A 21,866-nucleotide genomic window follows, 5' to 3' on the forward strand; every position below is an offset into this window, starting at 1 on the left:
TCCAGCCCTGGGGCTCGGCACAGAGGAGGATGTGGGGGCTTGTGACTAGCCAGGCCTGGGCGTTAGGAGTGGAGCTGGGCGACATTTTTCAGACAAAACTTTTTTCACCAAATAATGCATGTTCGGAGCGACCACAACATTTCACAAATTCGTGTCCAATTCGCCAAATTCTTTCATCCAAAAATTCAGAAACAGTTAAAATGTTTGATTTTTTGATTCAAAACGAATTTTTGTTTCAAATTTGACTCCCCTTATATTACTTTTGTAAGGTAAAATCCCTCCAAAACCAAATGTTTTGTCTGATCTGAAACACTCTTTTTCTTTGGTTCAGCCACTGAGCTCTGTAGCTAGGAGCCGCAGTCCATATTTGCCAGAGTGCAGCCAGCCCTCCCTCCCCACTGGCTTGGAGGCTCTCACCACAGTCCTACCAGTGATTTTTAATTTAATAAAATAAAGTACCACAATCAGAGGTAAATCATGGGTAACAATGAGCCCGCCAGCTTCCCCAGTGCCCATGCACTGCTCCCTCCATGCTAAGGCAGACACAGGCAACACGGCGAGATCAGGAACCAGGCTTGCAGAGCTCCTAGGGATGCCTGGGCTGAATCCCATAGGTGAACTCCCCAGGAAGGTCGCAGGGTTGCCATGACCCTTCCAGCCTTGTTCTCTGGTGCCCAGGGAGCGGAATGGGAAGAACCCCAGTCCCAGGCACTGGGTGGTGCTGAGGTGCTGAGGTCGGGGAGCAGTTGATAACTAAGGAGAAGGCAGTGCTGAGGGGGGTGAGCCCTTCACTGCTGAAGGGACAGGCCTCGGGGGGAATGGTAAAGGAGCCCGCAGGTCTTTTTGGAGCACACCTGGTACTCCTCTCAGCCAGCCCTTGCCTGGGGGAAGGGCTGGCACCAGTCCCACGGAGTGGGGAGTCTCCACCCCTCAGCTCTGATTCCCAAAGCCACAGGTAAGCACTGCTGGAGCTCATCTCTGAGCAATGTGCTAAGTGCTGCCCCCTTAGCTGCTAGTCCCTGCCAGGTACCAGGCCCAGGCAGGCAGCAGGAAGAGGGAGGCTCTGTGTTGTCTCGTGGGTGGTGCTCCCCACTCCACGCAAGGGCACACCTCTTCCAGGGGCAGTGTCTGAGACAGGGCAGGCTGGAGCTCCGAGCCAGGGGGGAACAGCTGGAGTGTCAGGCAGTTCAGGGTCCTGGAGGTGGTGCCAGAGCCACTGGGTGCAGTCAAGCAGCAGGAGCATCTGAGATGGAGCCAGGAGGGGGTGCAGAGAGGAGCCTGGAGGTGGGTCAGTTGGAGGTGAGCAGGGAGCTGTGAGAGGACAGATCCACGCTGCTGGCACTGAGGCCTCTCCTCTCTCCCCAGAGGCGCGGGGAACCCTGAAAAACAAACCACACCATTCAGGATCCCACATCCCCAGCATGCAGGCCCATGCCCAGACAGCTTCCTGGGGGAATGCGCTGCCTGCCCTGCTCTGAGCTGAGCCCAAGGGGCCATGTCCTCTGAGCTCCCATTCAGGTTAGCTCATGCCCCAACCCCATCTCAGTGGCATCAAGTCTGATTTTCATAGTGACCACGGACAATATCACAGGAGCTGTTGGGGGAAGCTGGAGGCTTTGGCACCTGGGGAGCAGCTCAGAGGGGAAGGGGGCAGTGTGGATTTAGCACATTAGCAGGGGAAGGGGGTGTTTTTTTAAAGTGATCATCAGTGAATACATGACTGTTGACATCTGACTGTCATCACTAGGCTCCAGAGTCACAAGCTCATCAATGGAAATGAGTCAGTTCAGCCCTCTCCAAGCTACTGCTTCAGGCTGTCTGCACACCCAGGCAGGCATACGCAGGGGTCATGCTTCTGTCACGTTTAAAGTTTCTTCCAACAACACGGGCTCGGTTTTTGTTTTTAATAAACGCTCAGACTCTGGCAAACAGTTCTGCAGCAAACCTCCCATCCATGAAATCCTACAATCCATCCCGGGGCCAGATTCACTCATGGGCTTGGAAGATCACAGTCCAGCCTGAATTGTCCCAGACACTGGCATACATGGCCCAGGGCTCCTTCCAGAGCCTGTCAGTGCTGCTCCCTAGTTGGGCACAGCGCTGGGTACTGAGCAATGCTGCCCTGCACACCGTGCCCAGGGCCTGGCACCTGTAGGAACCAGGGCTGTCGCGCTGCTGGATCCCTGGATTGCAGAGTCAGTCATGGGCCTGAGCAAAGCCAGGGCGGTGGCTGCATGCGGGCAGACAGCTCCACTGAATAGCTGCGAGGGCTCCCAGGTCTCTGCTCAGCACCTAGGAGCACTTCAGGCTATTCCTGCCCATGAGCATTTCCCTATCCCCCATCCCCGGGGAATTTCAGATGCCACTGCCCCGGCCCTGCCTCCCCCCAGCCCGTACCCCTGCTGCTCCAGCCCCATCTCCCCCCAACCTGTACCCCCCCACTGCCCCGGCCCTGCTCAGTTTGTGGGGCCAAGCTGCTCTGGCGCTCCCAGTGCTGGTTTATTAGCATCTTACTCCTTGTCTTGCCTTTGCCCCTGATGCAGCACAGCTGATGGCTGTTGGGTTCCCACCTCATCCTGCCCGGGTAGGAGTTCAATTCAGAAAGGCGGCTTTGCAACCCTAACTGGCCCGTGCGCATCGCTGCGTAACCCATGCCCCGTGGGCTCTGAGCTGGGGGGCAGTGGGCACTGCTTGCTGCCGAGCTCTCACCTGGAAGGCATCCTCACTGGATGTATTCAGGTAATTTAATGATGCTGCTCGTTTCATGCTACAAAAAGAAAGAGGAAAAGGATGATTTCTCGAGCTCAGCCCCAGCCCCTGCCCCTGCCCATGGGGTGCAGCCTCCCACCCCTCGGCCTGGCAACCCCCTGCATCTCCGCCGGACAGCACAGGGATAGGAGGAAAGGAGCTTGGACATTCACTACTTCCCTGGCAGACCCTGCCTCCCCTGGGGCCAGAAAGCCCCAGCCCCGTCTCCAGGCCTGTCCCCGCAGCCCCTCCTAGAGCTTCATGGGTCCCCATCTCCACACATAGACAGGATGAGAGAGCCTCTTGCTCCCCCCGTTTTCTCGGGCTCAGCGTCCATGCTGCTGCTGCCAGCCCTGCAAGGCAGCACCACCAGGGCCCCAGGCCAGAGGGCTCTGCAGAAACCCCTCTGTGCAGGGACCCTGTGCCAAAGAGGCAAAGCCTCAGGAAAGGACAGCCCCTGGCATATACAGACCGCGTTTCTGGCTGGCCTGAGAGCCAGCGATGGGTGCGAGAGCATGCAGGTCCCTTGGGAGACACGTACTTTGTGTCCCTGGGCTCCAGGGGGATGTTCCCCTGCAGCTTCTTGACGAGCATTTCACTGCTTCTCCTGAGCACGTCCCGAAGCTTCACCAGGGAGCTGCTGCGTTGGAGGCCACCACTGCCATCCTGCAGAGAGAGAGACAACCAGCGGGGGCAGTGAGATGGCTGACGAGCGCAGGGACTGCACCCCATGCCAAGGGAAGGCTGCAGCAGGACCCCAGTGCAAATACCTCAGGCTCACTAAGCTCTAAACACATGGCAAATCACAGTACAAACAGAACTGAGCCTCTCGGAATTGGCACCCCCCAAACGCCGCCCTCAGAGCCAAGCACGGCCAGTACTGAGCAGGGAAAGCCTCAGGCAAGACGGGCACTGAAGCCAACCAGGGAAATCAACATGATAGACCAATCGCCAACTCACTGTGGTGCCCCTCTAACCAGCCACTGGCGGTAGGGCCCCTCCTGGGGCAGGAGGCTAGTGGTTTGCTGGTGGCGTTACTCCCACACTCATGTGCCCACAGAGACCCCCCTGCCCCTGGAATTCCAAGTGACCGGCCAGGGGGAGTTAGCAGGGGGAGCCCCGCCCTGATTGCTCCACATGGTATGGAGCAAGCACCCCGCACAAGGACATTCATCTGTGGAGACTGAACCCCTTTGTGGATCAAACGCAGGGGGAGGCAGAGTCCACAGACTTCCCCAGAGGGGGACTCTGGGATTGACCAGCTTCCTCCTCTGGGCCACAGCGAGGACCCCAGTGAGCTCCCCGTGCCGGCACAGGCCGGTCGGGCTGTTGCTCCCTGACGAGCACACTGGCAGGAGCTGGGCCTGGGCCTGGGCTTGGTGTATGCTGAAGGGAGCTTTGCAGTTCATCTTCGGGGGGCTGGGGTGCCTGCTCCTCTCCCTCCTTCCCCCCCTTCTTCTTCCCTTGGAGCACGCCTGCTCCTGGGCTGACTCCTTCCCTGGCATTTCCCCCTCTCCCAGGGCAGGCAGGAGATTGCTGTACTGGAAGCCCCTGGCTCTGGCTGGGCTCGCTGAAGGACGGCTCCTCAGACGCGGGACCTCGTGCCAGCGATGCTGGGTCTGAGGGACCCAACAGTGCTCAGGGGAGGAGTGTGGAGCGCCTGCCCTGAGGAGGACTTTCCCTCTCTGAGTAATGGGTGTGCTTGGCTCCAGCTTTGCCCTGCTACAGATCACTCCCGTTGGCATCTCTGCTTCAAGGCGTGTTTCTTCACTCTCTGCTCTGCAGCCTGGCCCTGGCTTCTCCTCTTGGAGCCTGCTGACCTGTGGCTCTAGCAGCCCTTGTCTGTTTGTAAAACTCTCATCCACGAATGTGATGGACTGAGATAGGGCAGAATAGAGAAGGGGCCACAGGCCCAGCATGGATGTGGGACCCACCATGGGTCCCAGCTCAGCTACCCTGGGGCCATAGGGGGCCACAGGCCTGGCATGGGTGTGGAACCCACCATGGGGCCCAGCTCAGCTACCCTGGGGCCATAGGGGGGCCATAGGCCCAGCATGGGTGCCTGGAGCCACAGGGAGTTGTGGGTCCCAGCAGAGCTGCCCTGGGAGGCCTGCTAGTAAGGTTATCACCTGGCTGGTATCTGACCGGCCTGGACGGCTTTTTTATGGATTTGCCAGTTGCCAGAAAAATAAATTAATCTTTTTGGGTTTTTTTACATGGGTCTAAAGTTTTGCATCATTATCACCATACACAGGGATATCTAATATTAAAAGCGTCTGTGTCCAGCTAAAGATGCTACGACGTTGCTGTTAACAATAAGAAATTGCTGGAAATGGCAAAATGAAATGGCAAATACAAATTAAAGAAATAGATTTAAATGAATTTTCTTTATGTATAAAGTCCCAAAACGTTCACGTTCAAGTCTCCAGTTAAAATATAGAATCACTGCAGTCTGGGAAAAAATCATCTCAGTGAAGACGGACACAAACAAAGCACCTTGGAGAAACACAACCAAGGTAAGACAATGATGTTCTCAATTTTATCTATCTGTGTTATCCTCTAGATACTATAGGCGGCTGTTGAAGTGGGGGGTTGCTTGTGGCTGGGGGTTGGGGTTGCAGCAGGCTTGCCATGTGGTGGTAGTGGGTGGGAGTGTATGCCATTTTTTTTGCATTTCACCCATAGGGCAAGCTGGCTTCCCTCATCCCCTTGCAGGAGCTGACCAGGACATGTCCCAGCAGGACCAGTGATCCCAGTGCTCTTGGCCACTGAGCAGGGTTGCCCTGTGTCGTCGCTCTGTACTCCATGAGCTGGGGTGAAGGGCCCAGTGTCGCACCCTTTGGTCCAGTTTTCACCCCCATCCTAACCTCCAGGCTCTATCTCCTCCCCACACCCTCCTGAATGCGACACCACCATGTCCCTTGCCAGGGCTCACCCGGGGGCTGTTGTGTGCCCTGGCTTTGCTCTGCCAAGAGCATTTCTCGGGTGCATGGCCTGGTGGAGGGCGCACAACCCCTGGCAGCATTGACAGAATCTGGGGCGGTGCTGGAGGGGCCCTACTCTCCCTTGGCAGAGGGCAAGGCTGGCACTGAGGTCCACAGAGAAGCAGTGCCCCAGGTCACCCAGCAAGTCAACTCCAGAGCTGGGAACACAACATGGCAATTGTCAGGCCCGATCAGAGCAGAGTCCCATCGCTGACACTGGCCAGAACCAGCTGCTCCCGAGGGAGAGGCAAGAAGCCCGCAGTGGCAGTGACAGAATAAGCTGCGCAGAGGGCACATTGGCTAAGTTTGGCCTGCACTACACAGCAGTACCACATCCGCGCCCTGCTGTGAACAGGCAGGAGAGTTGTCCCCACGCTAACCACAATGCAGAGACCAATGGAGAGCAGCACAAACCGAGTTCAGCGTCATGGCAGACAACACCTCTGCTCACATCTGCTCGGACATGGGACAACACTGTGCGGCAGGACAGGCCGGTGTGACCACCCGACCCCCTTAAACAGGGGCTAGATCCCTTCCAAAGCTTTTGGATTGTAAATATCCTTATGAGTGTGACTCCAGCTTAGTTATCCTACACCAGTGCTGAGTGTCCAATCCTTTTTTAATCCTGCTAAGCTCCTAGCAGCACCACTGTCTTGTGGCAGTGAGTTCCGCGTATCAGCTGTGTTTTGTGTGAGTCTTGCCTTTGCATAGCTGTGCATTTGCCACCTTTCAGTTTTAATGACTATCCCCTTGTTCTTGTGCTACAGGAGCTGGGGAACAGCCACACCCTTCTCTTTGCCTTTCAGTACTTTTTGTCCCTTTGCCGCGTCCCCTCTAATCCATCTCCTCTCTAGAGCAAACAATATGTGTATAAGGCAGCACCTATATGCCCCAGCTGCCACTGTGCTAGGCGGTGTACATGTGGTAAGAAATATTTGGTAAGCGCTGCTCCAAAGAGCTTGACAGGTGTCATAATAATGTATTTCTCCTATGCTAGGGCTTGGGAACAGTGAGCTGTTCAAAATGGATCAGCGCCTGGACCCAGCTAGCCAGCCCCAGGTCCCGTCTCTCACACCAGCCAGGAGCAGCCAATTCAGAGGTGAGTCCATGAAACCCCATAAAGGACAATAGGGGGATAACCTGTGCAGAGGACTGGGCAGTCAGGGGCAGAGTCATTTCCTGAAGCACTATGGTTTCTATCCCACTCCGAGCCTGCCTCCTATACCCGAATGGCCTCATCCCTAGGAATGGGAGGTTACTCCTCTGCAGACCAGCTTTTTCCTTTGATCAGGGTGGCAACTGCTGCTTTCCACTTTCACTTCTCCCTGTACCATGAGATTGTCCCTGTGCCATTCACTGATCTAGAATCTGTCATATTCCGTGTCTTGCTAATCAGTCAAACTTTGCAGTCTCCACTTGTGGAAGTTTTTCCAGGCCTCTAATAACTTTTAATGCCCATCTCCAAATCTCTGCTATTTCTGCTCTAGTGTTTTCTCAACAGGGTGCCCCACACTGCACACAGCACCACAGGTGACAGCACACCATGGATTTATATCCTGCCAACAGAATGCTTGCAGTAGGACTTGCCATTCCATTCTGCATTTCAGAGAATCTCACTAAGCTGCTGACAATGCCCCAAGTGGTTCCAGTTCATTCAGAACCCAGGCATGTGGAGGAGTTGGTTAGATGATTCTCTCCTTGGATCTGTCAGCACTGACTATTGTTACCACTGTGTAGCCCATTCTCCTAGCTTGGCTGGGTCCCTCATAGTTCTCTCTCTGGTATTGACAAAGCTAAACATGATCCAATGGCTCGAAGTTGAAGCTGGACAATTCAGACCAGAAGTGAGATGTAAATTTTTAACAGGGAGAGTAATTAACCATTAGAACAACGTACCCAGGGTCGTGGTGGATTTTCTATCACTGGAAATTTTCAGATCAAGATCAAATGTTTTTCTGAAAGCTCTGCTCTAGGAATTATTTTGGGGAAGTCTTATGGCCTATGTGATCCAGGACAGACTAGATCATCACAGTCGTCCTTTCTGGCCTTGGAATCTAAGAACGTTCTGTGCCGAAGCCATGCTGGTTAGTCCCACATAGCTAACATTTATTGAGAAATTAGCTCATTCTACTTTTAATTATAATTTCAACCTAGTCAGCTGAGCCTGAACTGCAGGCCCTGGTCTGTCATTGGCAGGATCATTCCTGTAGCCTTTGTGAAAATAGAACATGTACCATCTTCCAGCCCTCCAGTGCAGAGCTAATTTCAATGGGTGGTGGTAATCCAGCCACTGAGGGCCTAGGTTTAGGGAGACTTCTCTGCACAAGTTACCCACTAATTGTCCTTAAGGGGATTTCACGGACTCTCCTCTGAACTGTTATTCATTCTTGGCCACTGGTTGAGACTGCCCCTGGGTTAGAGCTCTTGGCAGTACCACCTGGTACCAGAGGCTCATTGCGTTTTAACATTGGTATGAATCAGCATCTTTCTTTCTGACCCCTCAATCCCTGATACAGCAGGTCCAGGGTGGGAATTTCCACAACATCCTCAGCCATGAAGACTTGGATGAAGAAATCCTTTTGCGTCTCAGAAACATCCCACTCTTCTGTATTTGCTCCCTCTGACTCAAGTGGTCCTGTAGACCCCCACTTCCCTCACACAATTCCTGCCTGTGATCTGCTTACGTACCCCTGCTTTATTTTTAACACTTTTGGGCACTTGCTCCTCAGATTCCTTCTTAGCTTGGTGGGTTCCTCAAGTCTTGTCTGCTGTAGTGCATGCTCCTTCCTACCAACTTCACTCGTTTCTGATGGGTCTCTTTGGCTTGAGTAACCTCCTAAATCCGCCATTTGTCCAGATGGGTTTACTTCTTGCTCTCCCTTTGTTGGTCTGAGGTACACCTGCCCTCTGAGACTCTGTCATTGCTTCCTTCAGTAGAATCCAAATCTATGGGGCTTGGCTTCTTTATTTTTGATTCTATTGCCTCTTTGAGCAGCTTCCTCATTCTTTAAATGCCCATCTTACTTGTAGTCTCAATGTGCCAGGTTTTGGTGACTGTCCTTCCCTGCATGGTGGCATTTTGGTTGCTGTGACAGAGCTCACCTACTCTCCCTTCTTGAGCCAACTGCTGTGTGCTACTCGGGACTCAGCCCTGGGGTGCTCTGGAACTAGCTGCCCCAGAAGGAATCACTGAAAGGAACTGCGTCTCTGAACGAGGTCCTGTGGCACCATCTGACCAGGTGCTATGCTGGAAATCTCCCATTATTAGTGTTGCATGACACTGAGTTGCCTCTTTGATCTACTGTTAGATCTGCATTCTTCAGATGTGGAGTATGTCTGTACACCAGCTGTGCCAGAAATCCCACCCACTGGGTTCCACTGAACCCTTCAGTTCTGGCACTACTGCTCCACCTCCCTGCAGAGGTGGGTCCTACCCAGCTCACGCCTCTCCATGGATGTTGGTCGTTCCACCATCAAGCTCCTCCCTCTGGGCTAGGAATTCTAATTGCCCTAGCTTAGTCCTTTGCTTCCCACTGTAGGGGTGGGGTGGGGTTACTTTTGACTGTACACCTATTCTTAACTCCTGGGTCTGCCAGTTTGCTAACACCACCATTTCCCTCCGTGACCTCACCCTAGCCCCGCCCTGATGCTTAGCCAGCCCTGTGTGTGGAGCTGTCAGGGGCCCTTGTCCAGGCATTCTTCGTAGTGAGTGAAATATAGCTTCCAGGACCTCTCCCTGCCCCTCCCACTATGCTACCTAGGCAAGACACCCAACAGTTCTCCCAGTCTCCCCATGTGCAGTGATCAAAATCCCCTACGGAAGCTCCCAGCTCCCATCCCAGTCCCTGGAGCAACCATCTCGGTCCATGAGGTTTGATCAGCCTCCACTGTCTCTGCTGGAAGGTGGGTCCTATCTAAGAGGATATGCCCTGCCTCGCACCTGCATCCCCTCCTGCCACGGGACTGACTGCAGTGCCGAGAGGATGGGGGAAGGCAGACGTGTTCTGCAACAGCCCTTTTTGTCACCTCTGGAATAGTTTCAGCTCTCGCTGCTCCTCCAGTTCAGCAGCTCTGGCCTCAAGATGCTGCACCTGGGCTCTGAGGTCTATGGGCTGTTTGCATTAGATGCAAATGAACCCCCACATGTCCACAGCCAGGGCATCCTGGCGTGGGTGTCCTGGCAGCCGATGGGGGACCAGGTTATCTTTCTTTAAGTGGAAGGCCAGGATTTCAGTGGTCTATCTCATCCATGGGATAACTGAGCACTTCACTAACAGCCAATCTAGCAGCCTGCCCCCCAGCACCATCTCCCCCAGTGCTCACTCTAGCAGTTGGCTCTCTGCCCTCACACAGGGGCAGTAGCAGGGAAAACCACAGTTAGCTACTGATGTCCTACTTGCTGTGGTGCCAGGCAGCCCCTCTGGCTGGCGCTGAGAGACGCGGCCGCTGGTGCATTTGCCAGCTCTGCATGCTGGGGCAGACCCCTCCTCAAGCTGCACAGGAGAGCGTTGTGGCATAGCAGCAGAGCTCAGTCAGGCTGGTGCCCAGAGAGGGCAGGGAGCAGGACCAGTGTTCTCTGACCCCTAAAGGCCCTTCACAATAACGGGGTGGGGGGTGGGGAGCAGATAAACCCTTGGAGTAAAGTGTCAGGGTTTGTAAAATGGAGGCTGCTGTATACAGGGGTCTCCCTCGTCAGAAAGTCCCATGAGGCAGCTGAGTGTGGGGAGCTCACGAGCCCTGCAGTGCCCTCGCTGTAGAGAATAAAGCCTGTCTCTAGCCTAGCCGAGCCCCTTTGCAAGATGTTATGTAGTGTCCTGCAGCGAGGGAGGCTGGGCCGCCGGAGCTGAGGAGATGCTGACTAGGAAGAGGGTAGAGCAAGCCCACCTCAGAGTGGCTGCTCTGATATGCCACTGGGGAAGCCAGTGGTGGGATGGGAGGGGACACGGGTAAGCTGGAGAGACAAAGTCTTTGCTGGGGCCCCTGCTGTAGCAGAGACAGAAGTAGATGACGTTCCTCAAGTGCCAAGGGGGTCACTCCACACACACACATAGCCAGCAGGGAGTGCTGTGATCATCTCGCCTGACCTCCAGTAGAACGCAGGTCCCAGCACCTCACCCAGTGTCACCTGAACCCAGCCCGGCCTTCTGGCTGGGCTAGAGGGGAGCATTTAGAAAGACATCCAGTCTCGACTGAAAGACTCCCAGTGGTGAAGGAACCACTGCCTCCCATGGTGAACTGGTCCAGTGGTTAATTACCCTCAGTGTTGAAAATCAAGTATCAGAGGGGTAGCCGTGTTAGTCTGGATCTGTAAAAGCAGCAAAGAGTCCTATGGTACCTTACAGACTAACAGACGTATTGGAGCATGAGCTTTCGTGGGTGAATACCCACTTCATCAGATGCAACAATGTTGAAAATGTCCATCTTACTTCCACTTGGAATTTGCCTCACTTTCCAGCCACTGGATCTTGTTCTGCCTTTGTCTTTGCTTTCCAAACTGACTCATCTGCTGTTCCCGTGAGGGATTCAGTCATTAGCAATGCAGAGGGCAGAGTATCTGAAGACTGGGACTTGCCTACTGGGCAGAGGATGTTGTAAGGCATTAGACAAATGTGCAGCTAGTGCTGGGGAGGAGTCCGGTCTTGGCACATAGTGGTACAGTGACAGCAGGAAGTGAAGGGACACTTAGATTGCTAGGAATAAAACTTTCAGGTCTATGCACTGAGGGAGCTTCAGTGTCTCAGTGCATTGAAGAGATGATGGTATGAAGAGGGGGGATATTTTTGTGTGTGGCTGGGACAGCCCCTCCAGCAGGGCTGAGGGGGGCTCCCCCCAGCCCAAGTGCTGCCGGCACAGAAAACTAACCAGAATGCGGCTGGGGGGGATAATTTCAACTAGGAGCTGGAGGAGCACTCGGATCAGACAGGCTCCGACCTGGCTCCAGGAATGGGCAGAACGGGTGATGACAGTGCTGCTGACAAACACAAGGTAATGCACATTGGGAGGTGAGCTCCTCACTCATTGTACTCAGTTCTAAACCGTCATAGGGAACTGACAACAGGAAAGCCCTGGTCTTAGCCAATGCTCTGTACCGAACCATTGACCGTGCCCAGTGTCTACCTTGGCGTTCTAGCACAGATCAAACCTCTTGTTGTTAAATCCTTTCTACCATCACAGAGCAACAGCCAGCCCTCCTCCTGCTGCTACAGGGGACAGGTGGTCAGCTGACGATGCAGTCATCGGGGAGGCAGGACTCTCTGCTTATTAGAAGGAATAATTGGAGCTACTCCTATACCTCAAAGAGTTCTAACGTCACTGTAGCCTCTCAGGGAACAGGACTGTGTGTCTCTGTGGGAAGCTCAATGAAAACCTCTGTCAATGGTCAAACAAAACATATATTAGGGCTTCCAAGGAATGGCATGGAGAATAATGCTGAGAATGACAGTTAAATCCCTTGTTCAGCCTCAGCTGGATACAGTGCACGGCCCTGCTCCCCCACCTGAGACAGGAGAGAGAGTTAATGACATGCAGTAAGACTGGTCAAGGGCCTGGAAAACTCCTATGGAGAGAGGCTGGAAAGCCTGGGCCTGCGTAGACTGTAAGCGCTCTGGGACAGGGACACTCTTCCTATATGTCTGCACAGCCCACAGCACAACAGGGCCAGGCTGCCAGGGCCACAAGTTCCTACAGTAACACACATAATATTTACTCCGGAGAGGAGATGGATCAGAGGGGACACACCACAGGGACACGACGTGCAGAAGGGCAGGGCGGGCATGGTTATACATCCACTCCTGTAACACAACAAGGGGACAGTTTCGAGTCCCCTCTCAATCTCTTTCATGAGAAACTGCACAGCCTGAGCTGTTAGTCTCTCACTGGGAGGCATTTTCTCCAGCAGACCAGCCCTCAAATCCAATTTATGGCTCTTCTCCAATTTTTCAGTTGAGGCCAAATGCTTAGCAGTATTGAGTGAAGGACTGGATATTTATCTGGCACCTGAGCTATTCAGAGATACGGCAGTGTGGAGTTAAAGGACTGGGCAGGGATACACCAGGGCACGAGCCAGCCTCCAGCTAATAGGGGCAGGAGGAAACTGCCTTTGGTTAGCCACTGCTACCCCTGTAGGGTTTCTTCCAGCCTGCTGTAGGGCAGCCGGCACTAGCTCTCATTGGAGGTGGGCCCTGGTTCCACCCTGAGCTGGCAATTGCCAAGTGAATGGCACTGGTCCCACACTGTCAGTACTGAGGTGTCCTCATGCCAGCTCCCCCCAGTCACTACAACATTCCTGCTTGTAGCTTTGATCAGCCCTGCATCACTGCTTGGCCAAGCCTGAGCTCAGCCCCTCCAGGCTCTGGGAGCTGCCTCTGGTTGTGTATCTGTTGGGGGAGCTCACTCCCAGCCCTGCTGCCCGGTCTCCTATGGCCGGTTGGGAAGTGCCTGCAGGCTGTGACTCCTACGGACTCTGAACCTCAGTGACTGCAGACACAGGCAGAGGGCGGCAGCCGAGTGCCACGGCTAGGCCCCAGGCCCGGGAGTCAGGAGAGCTTGGGTTTGTTCCCTGGTGTGATCATGGACAACTCCTTTAGAGCAACTTTCCAGAGCAGCCCCTCGCTCGGGGTGCCTAGCCAAAGGTTTGCCCAGAGGGGCTCCCACTGATGGGAGTGCTCAGCACCCCTGGAAACCTGAGCCTGCCCTGAGCCACCTACTGGGGGGGCCTCACTTTGGGAAACATGACCATGAGGTGTCTGAGCCTCCAGCCCCCCATCTGTTCAAGGGAGTCACTCACACCTCTTTGCGTCTAAGTATCGCCATGCTCAGGTGCTTCTCCCAGCCCACACCGTGACGCCTCCCCCACACAGGCACACAGTCCCCACACACACCTCTACTCCTGGAAATGTGCTGGGAAAGCCGGGGTGGGCCAGGGCTAGGCAGCTGCAGCACACCCGGGCCCAAGGAAGGAGGGGGCTTGCTTCACCCAGTGTCAGTCCAAGTACTGGCAGAGCCAGGGGGCCTGATGTGTGTCGCATGGAAAGAAGCACAGGGCAGCAGTTCAGGTCTGGCTGCCTTTAATTGGAGGTAAGTTCATTCACAGCATCGACAAGGAGCCCCAGTTCACGTCAGAGAGACGCGCCGCAGCAGAGGCGCTCCCCACGCCCAGTGTCAGAAGCAGGCCGCTGAATAACCTGGTGGCAGGTGGAGTACACAGCCATGCAGGGGCCCAAGGCACAGCTGGAGGAGATGCAGAAGCAGGGGCTGGTTTACGGCTCTCGGGGGGGGGGGGGGGGGCACTGGGAGCAGCCACCAAGGAGAGGCTTCCTCACAGTGTCCTGGCCCTGGGCTTGCTTGAGGCTGGAGCATGGTTGCATGGGCACTGGGCTGTGGGCTACCAGGGAGCAAGCTGGGAGCCCAGCACCCCTCAGCAGGGGCTCCTCTCCACTCAGGCTAGGAAGGCAGCAGCTGCTGTGCATCTGGCATTAACAGGGCTCTGGCTCCCTGAAATAGAGACTCCCCTCCCTCCTCCACTGGATGCCAGGACCTAGAGGGGTTGCCAGCAGCAGGGGTCGGGTTTCCCACAGGCCACACAGAGGCCCCACAACCTCTACTAGGGCACAGAGCTCCAGGGCTAATATCCCCCCTTGCAAGGCAACCCATCCTGGGCCACCAAGCCCTGGGGCAGGCAACCACCCCTGTAGCATAGAACCCCAGGCAAATGCCCTCCTTGCAAGACAGCCCTCCACACTGCATCCCCTTGTGCAGAGGGTCCTAGGAGACCCCTTCTAGGCTGCTGCAGCCCTGCCAGCTCCCATGGCCCCTGCGACAGCGACAGGCAGCACCTAGCTCTCTTCTCTATGCTTCCGCCGCCGAAGACCCCAGGCCCCCTGAATCCTCTGGGGGGCCCTATCTAGCTCTCTTCTCTATGCCCCCGCTGTTGGGCTGGGAGCCAGTCCTGCTGCTGGGAGCCCTGTCTGAAGGGAGCTGTGGTCTCAGCATCAGACCCTCTGTCTGCAGCAGGGAGGTAACCGACCTTTCTCCCACCACCCCATAGCCTCCTCCTAAGTGCAAGGCAGTGACCCAGGAGTCTGAGTGCAGCTCCCAGCCCAAGTCCCTAAGGCCTAGGTCGAGGCTGCTCCGCTGCTGTCTGGGCATGAGCTGGTCTGGGAGAAGGAAGTGGGGACTCCCCAGTCCAAGTCCCCCCTTGTACCTCAGAAACATGCCCTGCTCTGCCTCCTCCACCACCACCCCCTTACCTCCCTACAGCCAACCCCAAACTCATCCCACCTCTCCCTCCGTCCCCCCACCTCCTCTGGAATGCCCCCGCGTCCCTCAGCCCTCCCTACTGCTCCTCCCAAAAGCAATTCACCTTGCTGCAGGTGAGCACCCCCATCTCGTGTGGGCCTCCTGCTGGCCCTCTCTGCTGGGAGCTCCAGCTGGGGCCTGCCTGCTCCTTTCCCTTGCCACTGTGGCTACACATGGCTCCAGCCTTTGCTCCTTCATTCCCTGCTCCCTTCCTCTTAAAGGAGCAGCACTGCACATGCTGCTTCACCCCTCACTCCCTGGACCCGTCCCCTCCCAAATGGAGCTACTGAGGAAACACAGGCTGGGTTGGAACCGTTTTCTCAGCACAGTCACCCCAGAGCCATAATGGAGCCCAGCTGGATAGCCCACCCTCCGGTCTCAGCAGAGAGGCCAGGACTGAACAAGCCACACACAGCAGTGCTTGTCCCATGTCTGCATCCCGCAGCCCCCGTCTCCCCCAACCCCTTCAGCTGCTGCCCCGAACCCTGACTGGGAGTCTGGATCAACAGCCCCTGCTTGCAGGGTGGGACCCCTTGCTTTAGGCAGCCCCCTCTCGCCTCGGCCTTGGCACCTGTTTCAGTCCTCAGAGCCCAGCGCTACCATCCTGTGAGTCAGAGCAGGGCCTCAGCGCCCACAGACCAAGGCCACCCTTGCTCGCCCAGGCCTCTGTGGTGCCAGACACAGGCCCATTCTAATGGGATACAAGGCTGCAGGGAACCAAGTGCCCACACACAGCCCAGCAGAGATCCCCATGCGGCCCAGGCCTGCACACCCCAAACAGTACCCCCCTAGCCTCCCTGTGCCCTGGCAGCTAGTGGAAGAGCAGGGAGCAGGCTGGCAGGGTTGGGGCGGAGGAGGGGTGTGTGTTGCAGAGCAGTCTGTGGGATGATGCGGGAGTGTGAGCTCCTTTGGGTGTGTGGTGCACACCCCGGAAGCGAGGACACTTTCCACCAGCAGGCCAGGCCCCAGTGACACAAGGACAGAAGCAGAGGTCGGGGGCCAGAGGGATCCCTGCAGCGGCCCTGCCCTGGCCAGGGGGAGCGGGCAGCTCCATGCAGATTCTTCCTGCTCTCTTGCTGGCTGACAGAGTACAGCGGCTGAGCCCCTGCAGCCAGGCGCTCCTCTGCAGGTGCCGTGGCACCCTCGCATGCTGGGAAGGTAGGCTGGGGACTGGCGTGGAGTCCTTGCTGAGGAAAGCAGGAGTGGTGGAAGGAGGGATGGTGCGGAGGAAAAGTCGGAAGGTACAACACATACATCCAGGTGATTGTAGTGGAAGGGAAAGAGGGAGTCTCAGGAGGGATTTAAGCCTAGTGCACAGAGAGGAGAAAGACATCATTGACAAGGCCATAGTGAGAATGGAGGTATCCCTGGGGGATAGGCATAGGCCGTGCCCCAGCCCAGGCAGAGACAGAACACACAGCTGCCCTGCAACTGGGCACCGGCCATTCCTAGGGGACCAGGAAGACTCAACCAGGGGCCTGAAATACGTGGAGCTAAAGGGGGTCAGTGGGGAGGGCTGGGCCAGGCCGGACAGAGGCGCCCTGTGTGCAGACACGATGGCCTGGGAAGGTTCGGGAGGCCCTGAAGGCTAGCTCCAGACCAGGCCCAGTCAGCTCTCATGCCCTACATGGAGAGAGGGAGCAGACACCTTTTCTCCCAGGTGTTTTGTCACTGGAGTGAATGGATGCCAACAAGCAATGACTCCATCCTCCTCCTCTCCCTGCCTGTCTGGCTTGCTGGGATGCGGCCACAGTTTCACTGGCTCTGTAGCCAGCAGGGCTGGGGTTGCTAATGAAAATACCACCAGAGCCCTCTGCCCCCCTCTCCTGGAGGCCTAGTGCTGGTTAGAAAGGGACCACATGCAACATGTCCCTTGGGAGATCTCAGTGCTCCAGGGGAGGGGAAGGTGCTACCTTCCTGCCTAGACCACTGCAGGGCAAACCTGCTGCCAGAGGGAGCTGCTCTGGGGAGGGCAGGACAGCAGTTCATGGACAGAGATCTCTGGTACTTGAGGGCCTTCTCCGCCCACTGACGACCACTGGAAGTTACACAACCTTTGGCCCAGGGTAGGACAGGCAGGACTGGGGGTTGGCACTAGGGGACGGGTGGCTAGGATCCCTCCAGATCAGAGAAGGAAGCAACTGCCCATGAGGGACAAGATCTTAAGTTAACTGAATCCATCTACCCCTGGGAAGGGCATGTAGCCGGGGGCAGTGTTACTGCCCAGCAGAGCCGCGGGGGAGCCAGCCAGGCGGGCAGCAGAGCCGCGGGGGAGCCAGCTGGGTGGGCAGGCCATGGGCAGCAGAGCTGCGGGGAATGGGAAATGCACTGAGCCACCAGGCTGGGACTCCCACTTCCCTCAGGACTCAGCCTCAACTGGGGGAGCTGTGAGCTGCAGGCCCCCCTGGAGCTACACTGGGCCTCATTCCATAGCTTGCCAAGCCAGGCAAGGGAAATCCTGCTAGGCTTCCCTGGCTCAGGACACGACAGCAGGCACTGCCTTCTCCCAGCGTGGGCTGGGATGTGGCACAGCCTGGCCCCCTAGGAAGGGTGTGTTCCGAGGCAGCCCCTCAGGGAAAGAGCTCCCAGCCCACCACCAGAACGAAGCAGATCAAAGGGCACCACAGTGAAGACACAGCATGGGAGGAACCACGCAGGGAAAGGCAAGCCAGGAGATCAGTGGTAGGGACGTTCTGGACCCAGCGCCCGGCAGCCCCCAATCCACCCTCTCTGGGGGATGACAGGTCCCTTCAGAGGCCCATCCAGGTGGGGCAGTCCTCCAGGCCCTCCACTGGCAGGCGAGGAGACAGCCGTCCTGGGTCTCCTCCATCCACAGAGCAGCGGGCTGCCTCCATTCCCTGGGAGAGGGAGCTGCACTGCAGAGGAGACCATCGCCATCCTCTGGAAGGAGAACCCCACCCCTGCTGCCCCTGGAGGATAGCCCTCCTTTCCCCGCTCCCAGCCTGTGGGCTCCTCGCCAGTCCTACTCGCACCCCTGGGGGGCTGCCTGCCAGCTCTGCTCCCAGCCCGGGGGCGCCCCACACTGCCTGTAGAGGTTACTCCACAGCTGCCTCTTGGGTACAATCCACAATCAAGAGAGCGAGAGGCATGGTGCTGCCTGGCTGTCATGGCAAGGGAGGAGAGGCTCATGCAGGGTGTGCTTGTGGGGTGGGGTTAGTGAGCTGATGGAGGAGGTAGGGGTGTGTGTTAATGTAGCCAGGGTCACAGCAGTCAGGAGTTGCCTAGTCTAGGCCAAGCCCATCCCCCACCATGCACCGTGCCCCCTTCCTCTAGCTCGGATGTGCTCAGAAGCTAACTACAGTGCACTGCTCCCCAGGACCCCCAGTGCTACGGCTCCCCCTCCCCCAAGCCAGAACACACACCTTCTCCCTAGCACCACGTGCCCCACATTCTCCCCACTGCCCTTCATGAGTCCGACCCCTGTACACTGCACCCCTAGTTAGACTCATATGCCCACTCCTCTGGGCCAGGAGGCTGGTGCCCCTTTCAGCAATGGAAACAGAAGAGCTGCCTCCCTTCAGAGTAAGGCTGCCCTGGCCTCCAGAGCCAGATGGAAGCCACAACCAGGGTCAAGCCCAGTCTCCTTTGGAGGCAAGGCTGGTGGCCGGGGGATGGGGACACGTTCCTGCCCACCCTGCCTGGCCTGTGCTTCCACTGAGCCCTAACTCCCGACCCCGCCCTTAGACTGACACTACTAGGGGGCAACGTGTCACAGGGGGACACATGCTTTCAGCCCCCAGGACAGCAGTGAGGGTAGAGAGTTGCCTGCAGCTATAACCCACTCCCCAGTCACACTCACACACACATGCACCCCCCCCCCCCACAGCAGGGTGCTGCCCACCACAGGGCACAGGAGCTGTCTGCCAGGCTCCCTCAGGAATCCCACTCAGGGCTGGCAGTCGGTGTGCGATGCAGACATAGCCAGGAGGAGTGTTAAGGGGATGCCAAGGCTCTGTTAGGGGCAAGCCAGGGCTGCTTTGTTCTGGACATTTCCAATGCCAGGCTCAGCAGCCCCTCGGAGTGAGTGCCAGGCGCTCCTCTCCCTGTCCCAACAGGTTAATGGCGAGAGAGGGCAGGGCAGGGTGCAGGGAATGAATGAGGCAGGCAGGGATGCCACGACAGGCCATCAGCTCCTGGAGACTGCAGGGGGCAGCACTCCAGCAGGGACCCCTGGGCAGGTGCTGCCCCCTGCCTCTCCCGGCTGGCCTAGGCAGTTCTTGATGGTGGACTTGTACTTACCCTGCTCCACTGCACGCCCATACTCACTTCCTCGCTCCTGTCTGCGGTGTTCTCATACTTGACAGTCCCCGCCAGGCTGTCACGGCTCCTCCTCTGCTCCGCACCGGCTCCCTCCTTCAGAATCTCCACCACCTTGGTCTGATTAATGGGGTCAATGCCCTGCAGAGGAGTCAGCACAAGAGGATCAAGTCAGGGCTGGCCCCTGGCTGCGATGGAGAGCCAGCGCCACCGTCTGCCCAGGACATGGGGGCAGAGGGATGAGCCGTGCCATCTCCAGGACCAGAATGCTCGGGGGGAGGTTGGCTTTGTGCTGTCCCCTTTGGGCCCAACCACACACAGCAAGGCAGGGAGAGCCCAAGAGAGACTTGCTGCGGGCAGCAGGGCAAAGGAGACAGCAGAGTGTCCCTACCGCCTAGCTCACCAGTCTGAACGGGCTGGCTAGAGCATCACACGCAGGCCGGACAAAGCCTGGCTGCAGGGCTCTGGCCAGCAGAGTGACCAGATACCTGACAGTCCCACCTGCCATCGCCTACATCCTTCTGCCGCTAGCAGCCCGTGTCCCGAGCAGCCCTTTGCGAGGGGCCTCGTGGAAGGTGCCGCCGTTCCCACTCAGCAGCTGTTTCAGCTCCGAGGGGCACTACTGCCTTTTGCAGAAGCTATGCCAGTCGAGCTATCGTCTCACATTCAGCCAGGGGCTTCAGCGCTCTAGTTATTAACCCTCCTATACTCCCAGTACCGAGCAATGCTTCCAGCCCTGCAGGTCCCAGGATCTCCGCCAGAGCCCTTCTAACCAGAGCGGGGACCGCTCTGCTACCTTCCAGCCCCCCGCAGTCACCCATTTGTTAGCCACTCAGGCAGGCCTCGGCTGCACCGCCAGGCCTGGGACCTTGTGTGTCCAACTGTCAGTTTGATCTCTTCACACCTCAGTCTCCCCAGCAGCTTTTGTGGTGCAAGTGAATGGCTCCATAGCTACCGGCCAGGCTAACAGATCTGTGGGAGGAGTGTTTCCCTGAGTGACTCCTCCCAAGCCCCAGCCCAGGGGGAGCCGATGGGACTGCACAGATTTAAATCCACCAAGCCTAGGGAGCCTGGGCAATGGTAGGCATCACAGGGCCCCACTCCCAAGAGATCCTGTTGCTACTCTGAGGGGAGGTGCCAGTGAGCAACCCCTGCCCCCCCCCCCCCCAGCTCCATCCCAGTCCCCAGATTGCCAGGGCATCCCAGGGGTTACCTGCCGCCGAGACTGCACTGCACATGCCTCCAGCGTCTCTGCTGCTTCCAGCTTGCCCTGGCGCCTGTACAAAGCGCCTAGGTTCCGCAGGGTGGTGGTCACTGTGGGGCTGGGGGCAAGAGAAAATGTGACGCTGAGGCAGCAGCCATCTGTCCTCCCAGCAGCTCCTGGCACCCCTTGCTCTGGAGTGACTGGGGCCCCCTGCCACGCTGGGAAGCCTCAGCTCTGTGTGACAGTGCCTGGGAGCATCCCAGGGGAGAGCAGATGGGCCATAGCTGGGCTGGAGTGGGAGAGCAGGGGAATGGAGCCGCCAGGTGCCTGGCCTTCTGGCATGGGCCACGCTGCACAGGAGGGCCCAGCCATCAACTCTCCCTGAAGGCACTGTGAACGCACAGACACTGCACGCCCTTAAGGAGCACCTGTGGCCCTAATAGCTGCTCCCCGCCAACTGGCAGAGGGCACCCCATATATAACTCAGCTCAGCCTGACACTCATTGCCCCAACTGCGTCTCTAAAGTGTCAGGTAAGATAGCATGTGTCAGCTGGTGACACACTGGCCCTGAATATCATCCAGTGACTATGAATAGGGTGGACAGTTAGGGACACCTGCTGGAAATAGGTTCTTCCCGTGTGTTTGAGAGGTGGCTCCTATGTCCAGCCTGCTTAGAGGCACATGGACTCCCTTGTCTGACAGGCTTGGTTACGGAGACACAAGGGGGCGGGGGGAATGTCTTTTACTGGACCAGCTTCTGTTGGTTGGAGAGCCAAGATCTGCAGCAACACGGCAGGCTCTTCGGACCCTCACAGGCAGAGGGCAATGAAAGTAGATGTACACACAAGATAAAGTAATCAAGCTAAAGAGGCCAACTCCCAGACAAGCACTGGAGAGGGCAGGGCAGCCAGCATGAGGCAAGGAAAGCATTGCAGGGGCTATTACTGCGCTGAAGGGTGTGGCAGGGCAGCACCTTGGCTCCAGAGGGGCTGGTTGCCAACGCTGATGCCATGGCCTCCTGGCTCCCCAAGCCCCGCCTTACCTGCTGACTTTGCAGGCTTTGTACCAGCTGCCGTACTCTGCATAGGGGTCACCGTCTCTCTGTTTGCTCTGCAAGGGAAGGAGAGGAGAGGTTAGCTAGAGCAGTGCCTGCCTCAGGCCCCCAGAACAGCCCCACTCCATGCTGGACTGAGCCCAACCCTGATAGCTGTGGCCAGCAGCAGCTCAGCATTTAAACATCCCCCTGTCCATCCCTGCCCCCCAGTTCTATGGGGGTCCCCAGAGGAGCTCTACATCCAGCCTGAGCTCCCTAGAGCTGACCTGAGCCACCCCAGACTTCATCCCTGGAGCCCAT

At 57.1% G+C, this 21,866-nt stretch overlaps 1 protein-coding gene across 17 annotated transcripts in view; it reads right to left on the reverse strand.

The window, feature by feature from the left end:
* Nucleotides 1-417: 417 nt before the first annotated feature.
* Nucleotides 418-21,866, reverse strand: part of KLC4 (kinesin light chain 4) — a 53,106-nt gene continuing 31,657 nt past the window's right edge. For 7 of the 17 annotated variants that reach the window (XM_075064526.1, XM_075064527.1, XM_032780732.2 and 4 more), the window contains 6 exons: nucleotides 21,555-21,622; nucleotides 20,521-20,629; nucleotides 19,290-19,448; nucleotides 3,290-3,414; nucleotides 2,710-2,767; nucleotides 418-1,379 (listed from right to left, as the gene is read on the reverse strand). In XM_075064526.1, coding sequence (XP_074920627.1) covers nucleotides 1,290-1,379; nucleotides 2,710-2,767; nucleotides 3,290-3,414; nucleotides 19,290-19,448; nucleotides 20,521-20,629; nucleotides 21,555-21,622 — 609 coding nt within the window. In that variant the 3' untranslated portion in view covers nucleotides 418-1,289. Of the gene's footprint in view, nucleotides 1,380-2,709; nucleotides 2,768-3,289; nucleotides 3,415-13,781; nucleotides 16,337-19,289; nucleotides 19,449-20,520; nucleotides 20,630-21,554; nucleotides 21,623-21,866 lie in introns of those variants that run through there. The other 10 variants (XM_075064534.1, XM_075064531.1, XM_075064532.1 and 7 more) reach the window with 3 other exon arrangements.

This window comes from Chelonoidis abingdonii, chromosome 3 (genome assembly GCF_003597395.2).
Source record: "Chelonoidis abingdonii isolate Lonesome George chromosome 3, CheloAbing_2.0, whole genome shotgun sequence".
Lineage (NCBI taxonomy): Eukaryota > Metazoa > Chordata > Testudines > Testudinidae > Chelonoidis > Chelonoidis abingdonii.